Genomic DNA, 14,068 nt, shown 5'->3' on the forward strand with positions numbered 1-14,068 from the left:
ATAAGCAACTATGTGATAGCAAGATATATGACAAAGAACAATATGGCTATCACAAAGTAAAGTCCATAAGTAAAGGGCTCGGGTAAGAGATAACCGAGGCACGCGGAGACGACAATGTATCCCGAAGTTCACACCCTTGCGGATGCTAATCTCCGTTTGGAGCGGTGTGGAGGCACAATGCTCCCCAAGAAGCCACTAGGGCCACCGTAATCTCCTCACGCCCTCGCACAATGCAAGATGCCGTGATTCCACTAAGGGACCCTTGAGGGCGGTCACCGAACCCGTACAAATGACAACCCTTGGGGGCGGTCACCGAACCCGTACACTTTGGCAACCCTTGGGGGCGGTCGCCGAAACCCGTCAAATTGCTCGGGGCGATCTCCACAACCTAATTGGAGACCCCGACACTTGCCCGAAGCTTTACACCACAATGATTGAGCTCCGAACACCACCAACTGTCTAGGGCGCCCAAGCACCCAAGAGGAACAAGCTCAAGGGCACCAAGCACCCAAGAGTAATAAGCTTCTCAACTTGTAACTTCCACGTATCACGTGGAGAACTCAAACCGATGCACCAAATGCAATGGCAAGGGCACACGGAGTGCCCAAGTACTTCTCTCACAAATCCCACCAAAGCAACTAATGCTAGGGAGGAAAATGAGAGGAAGAACAAAATAAGAACACGAAGAACTCTAAGATCTAGATCCAAGGGGTTCCCCTCACTTAGAGGAGAAAGTGATTGGTGGAAACGTGGATCTAGATCTCCTCTCTCTTTTCCCTCAAGAACTAGCAAGAATCATAGGAGGGATTGAGAGTTAGCAAGCTCGAAGAAGGTCAACAATGGGGGAAGAACACGAGCTCAAAGGATAAGGTTCATTGGGGAAGAAGACCCCCTTTTATAGGTGGAAAAAAATCCAACCGTTATGCTCACAGCCCGCACAGAGCAGTACTACCGCTCCAAGGAGCGGTACTACCGCCCCCTTTGAAACACAACAGCGAGGAGGCAAAAAGGCCAGAAGAACCATCGGAGCGGTAGTACCGCTTGACCTCACGGTACTACCGCTACGGGTAGCGGTACTACTGCTTGCGAGCGGTACTAAAAAAATTACATCCGGGCCTACCACCGCAGGACTTGCGACGATTTTTTGGTCCAGAGCGGTACTACCACTGTAGGAGCCGCGGTAGTAAAAAATTACAGCCGCTCCAATTCGCGGTAGTACCGCTGAAGCCTTTTCAGAACACCAAAACTGCCACAACTTTTGCAAACGGACTCCGAATTCGATGAAACCAAGTTTGTTGGAAAGCTAGCGACAAGGGCTAACACAATATTGAAAGAAATATCAATAAGAAGAAAATTAGAAAAGGCCCATAAGAAAATGGTGAGAACCCTTCCTCGGATAAGACCAGTAAAACCTCCAACACCGAAAACATCATAGAAGACACATGCGAACTCCGTTTTCGATGAACTCAAGCTTGTCATCAAGATGACCATAAGCTCTAAGACTCACAAAGAGAACCAAACAAGAACCAAGAAACATGATGCCAGGATGCAATGGTTTGAGCTCTCTACTAACGATACGATCAAGCTACCAACTTGAGAGCCCCCCTTGATAGTACGGCAAACGATCCTATAACCCGGTCTCCCAACTACCACGACTAGACCAGTAAAATAGAAAAGCTATCAAGGGCAAACCTTTGCCTTGAACATGGTCCACTTGAGCTAGATGATGACGATCTTGACTCCCTCAAGTTGGACCACCTTTCTTGATTGCGTTGGCTCGATGAAGACTAGATGATTGCTCCCCCATAGTCCACTATGGGTGAGTCACTCTTCGGCACATCTTCACAAGTCCATTGACACCACAATGGATGGCAAGATTCAAGCACTTGATCTCTTCGTGATGCTCCACTTGAACTTGCACACGGCAATCTTGATGACAATCACCACTTGATGGCATCCTTTCCATGGGTTGTATGATATCTTCCTCTTGACGCAAGCCCATGGACATGTGCCTAACCCCACATAGAACTCTCATATAGACCATGGGTTAGTACACAAAGTGCAATGGACAATTCTTACCATACCATGGGATCACTTGGTCCCTCTCGGTACATCTTCTACGCTTTGTGAGTTGATCAACTTGATTCACTCTTGACTTAGTCTTGATCAACCTTGAATCTTTCCAACTCTCTTCATTTGGATGATGTCTTGAAGGTAAACATGAATGATCACACAATCTTCTTCTTCAAGACATGCTTTCAATAAGCTCAACACTCACATGACCAATCTTTGGATAATTCCTTAATAATACCTTGGTCAACTCATAAACTCCTTGAAACCAATACATGGACTTCAAGAAAAGCCTATGGACAAATCCTTCAAATATAACTCAAGACAACCATTAGTCCATAGAGATTGTCATCAATTACCAAAACCAAACATGGGGGCACCGCATGTTCTTTCACTGGCCCACCTTGGTATAAGTGGTGACGCTTCAGAAAAAGCTGTTAGGCCATATGCACTGTTCACACCTAGGTGGATGGCCTTCGAGGTTAAGTTACCTCGCATCATTTGGATGTTGAAGAAGGTTGATTAAATCATGGTCGGAGGGCTAGTTCTTTTGCGAATAAACCCGATTACAACCTGTTGACAATAAAGGATCTTGGATCATTGAAGAATTCATCTGAAGGAGAAACTGGTCTGTCGAGCCGAAGACTCCAAAGCCGAAGTCATGTGTCCGAAGAAAATTGTAGTCCTCGGCATTGAAGATGAGTTCGGGGGCTAATGACGGTGTCCTAGATTAGGGGTACCGACATAGTCGTCCCGCAGTCTATGGGCCGAGCTTATGGCCAACCCATCCTTCGAGGAAGGATTCCAGAAGCCTCATACTTCGGCATGATCAAGATGGACTTCACCGAAGACTTGACGTGTACTCCAATGCTTGCATCAGCTCGGCGGCATATGTAACCCTAGGTTAACAACCGACCATGTGTAACCCTAGGTACCCCTAGTGTCTATATAAACTCGGAGGTCTAGCTTGTAGAGGGGATGGTCACAACTACAACCATCTAGCCCTAGGGTTAGAAGACAACTTACGATCTCGAGGTAGATCAAGCTTGTACTCAATAACAATCATCAATACAATCATAGAATGATGTAGGGTATTACCTCTTTGAGGGGGCCCAAACCTAGGTAAATATTGTCTCCTTTGTCTCCTGTTATCTATAGATTTGAGATCCACAACTCAGAACCCCCTACCCGAGGTCTGACGGTTTTAGTACCGATAGTACGCCTTACATAACCTCGCCAAAATGCTCACAAGCAAGCTATATTTGGTATCCCCAAGACAACTCCTTGAAAGAGGGAGCAACATCAAAGACATTATCGGCACCCTATCCAATAAAACCTATCATATGTCTTTAGCGCAGAGAGCACTACACTTGGCCGGTAGAGAGATGGTGAGTTCCTTGACGATGCCTCCAATAAGGAAAACGATGCCCAAAGTCGTCTCAGCCTCCAGTCTCAACAGGCGTTTTTTGTTGCCTGCACCGTTTTTTGCCTCTTTGCATATGTGTCCCAGATGGGCCCGACTAAGGTAAAACAGGCCAAAACCCATCATCTACACATAGTTTGGTTGTTTGCATCTAGGTTGGCTACACGAGGAAGCAATATTGACCCGCTGTTTGGTTGTCTACGTTGCACTGGGCTCACAAACTACACGTTGTTTTGTTATAAACTCCATAAGGTGCTATCACCACTTCTCACCAGTGGTGACCTTACCACACACAATCTGAACATAGTATCAGTACTAGCTAGGAAACAAATCGCAATTCATCCTAGCTACTAACAAATAACAGTACAAATAAATAGTCAAATGACTCAATAGGAGATAGTTCATAGATACCAAACTAGTTGGAAGTCCATCCTCGTGTATTATTATTCTGTCGCTGTTGTTTCTTCTTCTGTTGCTGCTTCTTCTTCTCTTCTTCTACTGCTTCTTCTCTTCTGCTATTGTTGCTGCTCTTCTTCTTCGGATCCTTGTCCGACCTCTATTATCCCACATTTTATGCGCCTACTCCATCCTTTTGTTCTTCCAGGCTTCATTGTCAAATGCCTCCACACCATGGCCGGAGCTGACAACATCATCAAGCATCACCTCTTCCTCCTCCGGCACTAGGTCATCACAACCCCATTGTAGGATCCAGTTATAAGAATGCAAGAAGCAGAACAAGCTTAACCTCGGTGGGGAAAGTGTGGAATGGCTTATGATAAAAATAGGATCTTAAACCTATTCATCAGAGCTCCAAATGCCCTCTCAATCGTAACTCTAAGGCTGGAGTGTCTGAGATTAAACAGCTCACATGGAGTCCTAGGATAGTTCTTGCCAGCAAACTTGTTCAAATGGTACCTGACTTTCCTGAAGGGTGGAAAAACACCTAAACATGCATAACCGGCATCTCCTAGGTAGAACTTGCCATCAGGGATATTGATGACATCAGGTCTACTCATGCTGTTAGTTAGAATGTTAGCATCATGTGTTGATCCTTCCCAGCCAGCTAGCACATATGTGAACTTCAGATCGAAGTCAACAGCAACAAGAACATTCTAGCTTGTGTAGTGCTTTCTTCCATTGTATGCTGGAGATTGAGACCTCGACACTCTAGCAGTGACATGAATACCATCTATTGCACCAATGCAATATGATATGGCATGAAACTATGGTATTATGGCTATAGCAGAACAATACAAGCATGCCAAGGTATGAATTACATATTGTTAGTGCTCACAATGAAATATGGATACCATCTTGAGCTAGTGCGAATCTTAATAGGAGTCCGGTCGGGTTGTGACCTGATCATCTCTCATCCCAGTTCCCCAACAACATACAACACTTGCATGAAGTACCTGAAAATGGCCTCCATTGATCTTTTGAACGTGTTGAGGATAACCCTAAACCTCTGGTTATGACCGATAACATGGAGGAACATGACAACTTGCTTTTCCACACTAGTGTGGATGCTATCTTGTAGCAGCACCCCCCCCCACCTACTCCTGAAGGTCTGCACAGGCCGGGAGAAAGGTCCTCTTGTCATTCTTAGCATTCACAGAGCCTATGTGTCGTTGCAGTTGTATATGTGATTTAGATTCGTTATCCTCTCCTTATCCGGGGCTAACATTGGAGCATAACGGATGACAAGCTTGTCGCCACGACGAACAACCCTCTTGTGGGTCAACATGATCCATGCCTGAATCACAACTATCAGTGCTGCTGCCTGAACTATCAGCTTCATCCGTTCGTCCATAACCTAGGCGACATCAATGGTGCGGTGAGCAATGGGGAAATCAATCCTACATCTTTCCTAATGGCCTAACAAATGACCTAACATAGGGGGAAGGGCGTGGCATGTTGCTTTCCGGCTTCGGGGACGATGACGAGGAAGGGGGCATGGCTGATTCGAGGAGGACCAGGCGGTGGCCAAGAAGAAGGGGAGAAGCAGCTCGTGCTGCCGGAGAGTGTCGCTGCCGCCTCTGCCGCCACCGCTTGCGCAGATTTGAGTCACCGCCGCCTCTGGTGCTAAGAACAAACAAAGTGCTTGTCCTGGAGCTAGTGGCGACCGAGTAAATGTGTGTGGGGGTGGGGGTGAGCCTAGATTGCACGCCATCCCGCCTCGACCGATTTCCATCTCCACTCGATATCCCCTCACACTGTCACGAGCGTGCTCCCTCCCTTTTGCACCGCACTCAGCCAGTCTCGTTGGAAACTACAGATTAGAGGGTTCTTAGCGAGCCAGACTCTGGGCTGCTTTATAGTTTGTGTCGATGCGAGCCAGGCCTCTCTGTTTGCGACCAAACACGTTTTTCTTGGCCCAACTCGACTTGATTGGAGATCTTGCAAGCAACCAAAAAACAGCCAACATGAATTGGCCACTCAACATCGCCCCAGGCCAACCTCGTAACACACACACAACAGTCGTGCACCATGGTGTTCGTGCACGATAAGACCGCTGAACAACGTTGCACCGACGTTCCTATAAAGTTGCCTTCAGAAAACCGTTGCCTCCCGAAGGCAATGTCATCGCTGTCCCGGTCCCTGTACGTCTCATGTGAAATTCTGACCCAACAGCTGAAAGCGACTCGTGAAACAGAAAGTAGTTCATTTCGTGCACGATAAGACCGATTGGACAATGTTGCACAGGTGTTCTTGTTGAATTTTGCTATGTTGTACTCTCTTCGTCCGTTATTTTTAGGACAAGTATTTCCGGATGGAGGGAGTATAAACTTTGTTCAAAACTGTCATCACGACTACACTGCCCGCTCATTACCGTAGATAATAATGTCAAGAAAAACCAACACTACTGTACAAAAACTACTTACCGTTCCATCTTCCCCAGTTTCACATATATACCCTCAAAATACTATTTTGCCGAGCCATGATCGGTTGCAGCACATCAAATGTCCACGCAGATAAGCTAAGGTAGTCTAAGCACCGCGGCATGAATTTTTACCGCCGGCCCTTCTTGAACCTGACCGTCAGCGTCACAAGCTCCAAGACGAAGGCCACCACAGCGAGCACGAGAACGGCGCCAAGGTAGGCGTGCTTGTACTTCTGATCAGGTTGTAGGATGCCGATGCCCTTGAAGACATTGACGACGCCCAGAACGACCACCGTGTAGCCGACGGACCAGTGGTACAGGTTCCAATAGAAGCGAACTTTGACGGTCTTCTTAGGGCGGATCAGCAAGGCAGAAACCTGGTCGATCCAATTCGTTTCAGCATATGTAAAGATTGTTCATCGACAAATGTCATCAAAATATGCAAAGATTGTTCATCGACATCTGTAAAGAGTTCGAACTGAACTGAACAAATTGTAGAGCACTGACCTGAAGTGATGATAGGACGAAAAGCGCGGTTCCGATGTTGCGGTGGCCATGGTGCTGCAGGGCGCCTTTTGCCGGGCTGCCGAGCGTGAGGCCGAAGACCCAACCGGCCGCCCCGATCACGTAGCCGCTGCACTGGCAGGCGACGTGGAGGTAGAACCATGCCGGATCAAGCGATGGGAACACCCTCATGTACCTCGCCAGCATGACGCCGAGAGGGAGCAGCACGCCCCAGCTCACGGCATTCAGCACGCCATGGATCTGCACGCACAAACCAGCTAAGTTTTCCCAAGTGAAAAAATCAAGAATATGGTGATCCAAACTGTCGTACGTGCGTACATTCTTGGGGCGTAGCAGTGCGCGGTAGACGCTGTACCTTGGCGCGGCAGGGACGTCGTCGACAACGACCGCCGCCTCGGCCGACCTGAAGTCCCAGCTCCGGGACGACATGACGTTGTCTCCGAACACCTGGTGGCTCTCCGGCAGGCCGTCCGGGGACGACGTGCCGGCCTGCCAGACGATGTTCTGCCTGGTGCTGTTCCCCGGCAGCGCGACCGTGGCGTGGATGGCGTACACGCCGTCGGTGTACTCGGCGCCGCGCCTGTGCACGGCGAACGCGAGGTCCCCGTCCGCGAACGCCGGGGTGTAGCTGTCGACGACCGCCGTGGCGACCGCCACCACGCCGGTCGCCGGGTCGTGGTAGGCGAACACCGTGTTGGCGCCGAGCATGCCGACCGCGGACGGGTTGATGGCCCACGCCGCCCACCCGGCCGAGCCCCCCGGCACGCGGAACGCGACGTCCGCCGTGCCGTTGGACGCGTGGTACGTCCAGTGGACGCTGGCGTCCAGCTCCTCCAGTGGGCTGCATGCCGCGTAGAGGCGGCCGCCGGAGAACGTGTGGTCGGCGCAGCTGGCCGTCTGCGCCGCGGTGGGTGGTGGCTGTGAGGTGGCGACGACTATGGTGGCGAGGAGGAGGAGGATCCGGCGGCTCGCCTGGCATCCCATTGCGGGTGGAGCAAGCTCAAGACGAACGGAAAGAAGAATGGTACGTACGGCTTTGATAGTGCGAGCTACATGGTGGAGATGAAGTGAGATTCTGTGTAAGGTCAACGAGAGAGAAATGGTTCCCCGCACACCAAAAATGAAATAAAAAAGAGCAATGCTACACCTAGGTAAAGTTAGGTACAGATTTTACGTAATAGGCAATGTGTAGGACTGCGATTGGATGGATGGATGTGGCAGGGGCCCACACGGGTGAAAATCAGGGGGGGCGATAGATTTGTTAGGCAGGTTACGTAACTCTTCGTAGGTTGCTTTCGTAGGTGTAGTATTCGGTTTGTTCATGCGAGGGACGTGGTGAGCGGTTTGGACGCGCAATCCGACATGCAGGAATGGGTTCGAATTTTATACTTATTTACTAGCAAAATTTGCAAAACAGTCCGTGCGCTTAAAACGAAAATACAAAAAATCATAACCTCCAATGGCTATGAGCCATGATCACATTTTTCTGCATCATTGAGATACACTATCACTCTCATTTTTCTGAAATCGTGAACAATTTTTTAAACTCGTGAATATATTTGAAATTGTCAAAAAAATTCAAATTCTTGAATATTTTACAGATATCGAATATTTTTTGAATTCATGAACATTTACTATTTGCAAAAAATAAAAATTGTGAATTTTTTTAAAGATTTTTCTTGAATAGGTGAACATTCCTAGAATCGACGAACATTTTATTGAAAATTGGTGCAACATATTTTAGTTTAACGAACATTTTCTAAAATGCATGATCAATTTTTGAATCATCGAACATCTTATGAATCAATAAACGATTTTATAAATCACGAATAGTTTTGAAATTTTTAAGTTATTTTTCAATTCATGAACATTTTTTGTATTCGCGAAATTTTGTTCAATTTCATTAAAAAATTTAATACAAGATATTTTAAAAATCATGAACATTTTTGATTTTCTGAACATTTGCTTTCAAAATTGCGCAAATTTTCCGAATCCACAAACATTTTATGAATTATTAAATTATTTATTTCTAAAATTCGTATTTCTTAAAAAAATTAGAACTTTTTTGAATTCCCAAATTATTTAAAGTAGGAAAAACAAAGACAAAAAAAACAGGACGATCGGACATGGGCCGGCCCAAACAGGCGTGCTGTGTCTTCTTCCAGCGCGAGCGAAGTGTAGAAGGATCCTACTACAAGGGCTGGCCCAGGTGGGGATTCCCCTGTGTGAAACATTTTCTTTCACTTATACAAGTTTAGCACAACGAATTTCTGAGTTATTTCACATAAGGAATTTACAAGATAATGAAAATCAATAGGTGGCATCGGTGGATAATATTTTGCAACTTTGGGGGCAATTTCGATAATGTACCATTAGAATCAATAGTTCCTTTATGAGGCAATTTCAACCTACACCTTTCCTGGTGATGGGTTTCGCGGGTCGAACGGGCTTTGCAAATTAATCCTGATATGTGTCGCTCACTGCAAGCCCAGCGTCTTACAGGCCAGGCCCAGCGAACCGAAGCTTGCAGAAAGCGAAACCGACCCATTTTTTTACTTCATTTTTGTATGGTCAGAGTATTCATGAATACGAAAGAGTTGTTTTTTGCAAATTTAATCTTTTTTTTACCTTTTTTTAGTTTTTTCTTAATTTAAAATATGTTAAAAAATTCGATAACAAATCACTAATTTTAAATAGTTCAAAAAAAATTATTTTCTGTGAATTTGTTAAAATTTGACTATGAATTTTAAAACATATTCGTGAAATTTAGATAATGTTCTTGATTCAAAAAATTATAATGAATACAAAAATGTTTATGAATTTGGAAAATACTCATAAATTTAGAAAAAACTTCACAATTTAACCTTCGAGAGTTTGAATAAGTATCACAAATTTAAAATATCCATGACTGAATTAAAAAGAAATAAATAAATGAGAAAAAAAGAAATGGAAAAATAAAAAAATAAAAAGAGAAAAAGAGAAAAAAAACTGACAACAAAAAGGGAAAACCAACCCAGAAGCTTTCCAAAATCGGATGCGAAGCTTACTAAACCCATCAAAAAATAAAATAAAAAAGGATGTTGCCCATCAACATGTTGGCGAGCATCCCTACGATGCTCTGGTGCACAAGGTTCTTCTTTGGCGTTGTTCCTCTGGCCTATGCGCGAGATGGACATTAGGGGGTTGCTGTTTTCCTCAAACTCGAGTCTAGACTGAGTGTGTTGCATCATCTTTTGTCTTTCCTTGCCTTCCACTTGTCGATGGCTTTGCAAAGGGGAATGTTGCGGGCGAACATGCTATGCCAGAGCTCCACGTCTTTAGAGCAGCATGTTACAGAACTATGCGTATTACATGGCAGTATGGATCGTGACCAATCACCAAAATTGCCTGACACAACATATTAGGGAGATGATTGTCTAATTTTATTAGGTTGTGATGTTCCATGAACCAAAAAATAAATTGAGGCGTGAAATGGCCGAAAACGTGATAACTTGGGGAGTAAACGGACTTCCCTAGGTTATAGATTGTTTCCTACTTTAGGCAATTGGTCGGCTCATGTAGGTTTCACGGTTTCTTAAGCCCCTTGGAGCATCTCCAACAGGCGCGCGAAAAGACGCGCGCGCGTTAAACCCAGCTTTTAGCGCGCGCAGAACGTTTTGCCGCGCTCCAGCGGTGGCGGGAAACTCACGCGCGGGGGAACCGCTTGTGCGCGCGCGTGAAAAGGCGGCAGCTCGCGCGTCATTTTTGACGCACCGCTTCCGGCGCGCCTATAAAATGCGGCGCTCGCCACGCGTCTTCTCCACGACTCCGATTCCACTTCCTCTGCCATGCGCCTCTTCCTCCTCCTCTGCCACGCGCGCCTCCACCGCTCCAGCGCCCCGCCACCCGACGCGTCACCGCGCCGCCGAGGAGCATCGGGCTTCCGCGGCGTCCACCTGCGCCCCAACGGCGGGTACTACTCCGAGATACGCTCCGGCGAACTCCGGCTCGGCCTCGGCACCTACGAGACGGCGCACGAGGCCGCCCGCGCGTACGACGTGGCGGTGTGGCGCCTAGGCAGACCGCGCGGGCATATGAATTTCCAGGACGTCTACACGCTCCAGCAGACGCTGGACGTCGCCCCGCCGCCTCGTCTTAACACGGCAGAAGACCGTGCGAAGCACGCTGAGCGGCAGCGCCGCCTCCTCGTCGCCCAGGAGGACGAGCGGGTCATGGGGGAGTGGCGCCGGCGCCACCCGGAGGACGTCGCCTACGAGCAATCCTACTGGGCAAGGCGCCGCGAGGAGGACACGCGAAGGCGTCGCAATTCGCGGGTGGAGAGGCGCCGGCGGAAGGCATTGGCGAATGCGCAGTCGGATATCGTTGCAGCAGGTGGGAGGTCGTTCTTCACGGAAACACAATGATCGTTGGTTGGACATATGGCTCGATACCTCGGACGACACCGACGAGTATGATGATGATGATGATGATAGCGACTTGGAGTAGTTTCTATCTAGTTGCGCCGTAGTTTATCTATGCTTTCGAACTATCTATCTAGTTGCATCGATGTAAAATACCTTTGTATCATTTTTTATTTATGCAATTTATCTAGTTTTTATTTATCTATGCTTCCGATTTATCTAAAAATAAAAAAAAATTGTGTGCGCGCCGCATTTTTTGCGCGCTGCTGGAGCGGCGCACGCGCTATATTTTAGGGCAGCTGCTGGAGCCAGCGCTGCGCGCCGCGCCAAACCAGGCGATGGGCGCGCGGCAAACCAGTTTTTTGCGCGCGGCGCGTTCGGCGCCTGTTGGAGATGCTCTTAACATTTTGTTTTCTTATCTGTGTTTTTATGCATGGTTTTTTTTGTTTTTGTTTCAGTATTTACCTTTTTTCTATTTTTTATTTTAGCTCATAAATATATTTGCAAATTCATGAACAATTTTAAATTTATGAACAGAAAAACCAACTGTAAGAGATCGAACGGATTGACCGAGCGAGGGAGCGAACGTATTGGGCCACGGCCTAATTGCATGATGAAGGCGTGGAATAGGAGGAGCTCCCGAGTAAGTGGGCGTTTCCTATTTAACACGTGTTGCGTCAAACATCCCACATAGAGCTAGCAAGGTGAGTAGCGGAACAAGGGCAACCCATTTAGCTTGGTTTTGATTGCCAGTTTTCCTGGTTTTAACAACCTTCTATAAAATTGTGGTCTTATTTCTTGTTCTATTGTTTGCGTTACCTGTTTTATAGGTTTTCTTTTAGGTTGTTTCCATTCTTTTCTTTTCTTTCTTAGATTATTTTTTCAACAAATATAAAAACAATTCTTAAGAAGTTTGAGAAATTTAGAAAATGTCCAGTCAAATATTTATAATGTTCACATTTTTCATTTACAAAATGTTTCCAAATTTTTCAACAAGTTCATGTATTTTTTGATGACCGTGTATTTTTCTAAAGAAAGTTCAAATTTTTCAAAAGATGTTTGCAAAAAGTTTCCAAACAATCCACGTTTTAAATTTTACAATATTAAAACTTTTGTGTTGAGTTGGGCTTTTCTAGAAAACTGATAGAAGCGCTACAGTACAAAAAGAAAATCAGTCGGCTCGCTTAGCGTCAACGCTCGCGCTGTTAAATGGGCTTGGCCGCCCGCGCGACTTGTGTGTTTAGTGGACATTTTGACGCATAACGTGTCAAATAGGAGGCCCGCATAAGGGTAACTCCAAGGCGGTTCATCAAACTGCTTCTAAATGTATGGACCATTCGTAGAATTTTTGCGATTCAACATCGGTATTCAAATTTATACGGACGGGTCAGTATGTCCGAAATTCTACAAGCCGAAACTAAACGTATGGGGGGTTGCAGGGGCGGAGCCAGGTTTGGTCCGAGCCCCGGGCCCAGGCTGCTACTGTCCATGTCTTCCCGAATCTCTGCCAACTCCTGTTTTCCTCTCGTCCCTGGCGGCTGGAACCCTAGCCGCCGCCAAGGGAGGCCGATCTTCCAACGCCGCTCTCCGGTGGCTCCCCTCCGCCGGCGACCTCGGTCGTCGGTGGTGAAGGGGGCCGTCGGATCCACGCGTGTGGATCGTTTTTACTCTCGTAGTCTAGGTTTTTAGATTGTTTATCGTCTTTGCTTCGGCGGCGACGATGACAACGCTGAATAAAGATTCTTCGGATCCTTCCCTGACGAGGCCATCGGTCCTATGGTTGGGGATGGATTTAGAAACCAGTCTGTTCAAGCAAGGATGGCGTGGCGGCGGCGGCATCCTCGTGGTGGACCTGTGTCCTCGGGCTCCGCCGTTGCGACTGCGTTTTCTCTAGTGTCGGCGCGGAGCTTGGGAGGTAGTCTAGGAGCGGATGCAGATTGTGGTTTGCATCGACGACATCTGGAAGACGGAGCATGTGCTGGGCTCGTGGTTCGTGGATGGCAGATATGGTTTCCTCCTTCGGCGTTTTAGTCATGGTGGGGTGCTAGATCTGGAGTTCGATGGCGTGTCCGGGGTGTTGCCCCGGTCTGATTCGTTCAACGATAAGGGCTTCACTTTTGGTGAGCCACCTTGGAGATCCGTAAAGCTGCATATCAGCGATGGAGCCGCGTCGAGCTCGGGTGAGAAGGTGATTCGTCATTCTTTTCTTCAGTGGCTACTGTGGTGGTGCCGGAGGCAGGTGATGGGCGTTGGTGTCAAGCTCAGAGATGTTCTGCTATCTTTTCAGTTTTGTCATGTCGGTCTTTACGTGACTTGTACTATGTTCTTTATAATATGAATGAGACACGTATTACCATGCAAAAAAAACGAAGTGCTTACTCTTTACGGCCCAGCCCCCCCCCCCCCCCCCGGCCTGGGTCCTGGATCCGCCACTGGGAGGTTGTGGGTGTTCGGACCTCCTCCATGCTCGGTCCACCAAAAAAAAAACTTCCGAAACCCGCGTACATGGACATCCACCACTACACTTTTCGCGTCATTCCGCCCTTTCTCACTGCCTCCGCCGTCCATCGTCCGCCGTCCGCCGTCATCCACATAATGATTCATCAATGATTGGGCGCCTGTTCAAAGACACGGCCTTTATTGAAACCCGTGTTATGTTCGAGAGTATGTAAGGAGTATTGAATTTCGTGTTATGTATGCAGTCCAAGAGTAGGTAACAAGCCGGCGCATGCCCTGGTGCCGCGGGAGTCCGTGGCATCCACTCTGAGG

At 47.3% G+C, this 14,068-nt stretch overlaps 1 protein-coding gene across 1 annotated transcript; it reads right to left on the reverse strand.

Annotated features, from left to right (window-relative positions):
* Window positions 1-6,272: 6,272 nt before the first annotated feature.
* Window positions 6,273-8,002, reverse strand: LOC123041080 (cytochrome b561 and DOMON domain-containing protein At4g12980). The gene is made up of 3 exons (XM_044463780.1): window positions 7,218-8,002; window positions 6,882-7,139; window positions 6,273-6,751 (listed from the first exon to the last, which is right to left on the reverse strand). Exons 1-3 carry the CDS (start codon window positions 7,881-7,883, stop codon window positions 6,503-6,505), a joined length of 1,173 nt encoding a protein of 390 aa, XP_044319715.1. The 5' UTR covers window positions 7,884-8,002; the 3' UTR covers window positions 6,273-6,502.
* Between the last annotated feature and the right edge of the window lie 6,066 nt (window positions 8,003-14,068).

This window comes from Triticum aestivum, chromosome 2B (genome assembly GCF_018294505.1).
Source record: "Triticum aestivum cultivar Chinese Spring chromosome 2B, IWGSC CS RefSeq v2.1, whole genome shotgun sequence".
NCBI classification, from domain to species: Eukaryota; Viridiplantae; Streptophyta; class Magnoliopsida; order Poales; family Poaceae; genus Triticum; species Triticum aestivum.

Bases quoted from the DNA above. Each gene is read 5' to 3' on its own strand.
- LOC123041080 (XM_044463780.1), bottom strand. From the start codon at position 7,883: ATGGGATGCCAGGCGAGCCGCCGGATCCTCCTCCTCCTCGCCACCATA. The intron at 7,140-7,217 runs GTACGCACGTAC...TTGTGCGTGCAG, and splicing joins CACTGCTACGCCCCAAGAAT to ATCCATGGCGTGCTGAATGC. The intron at 6,752-6,881 runs GTCAGTGCTCTA...TGGATCGACCAG, and splicing joins TCGTCCTATCATCACTTCAG to GTTTCTGCCTTGCTGATCCG.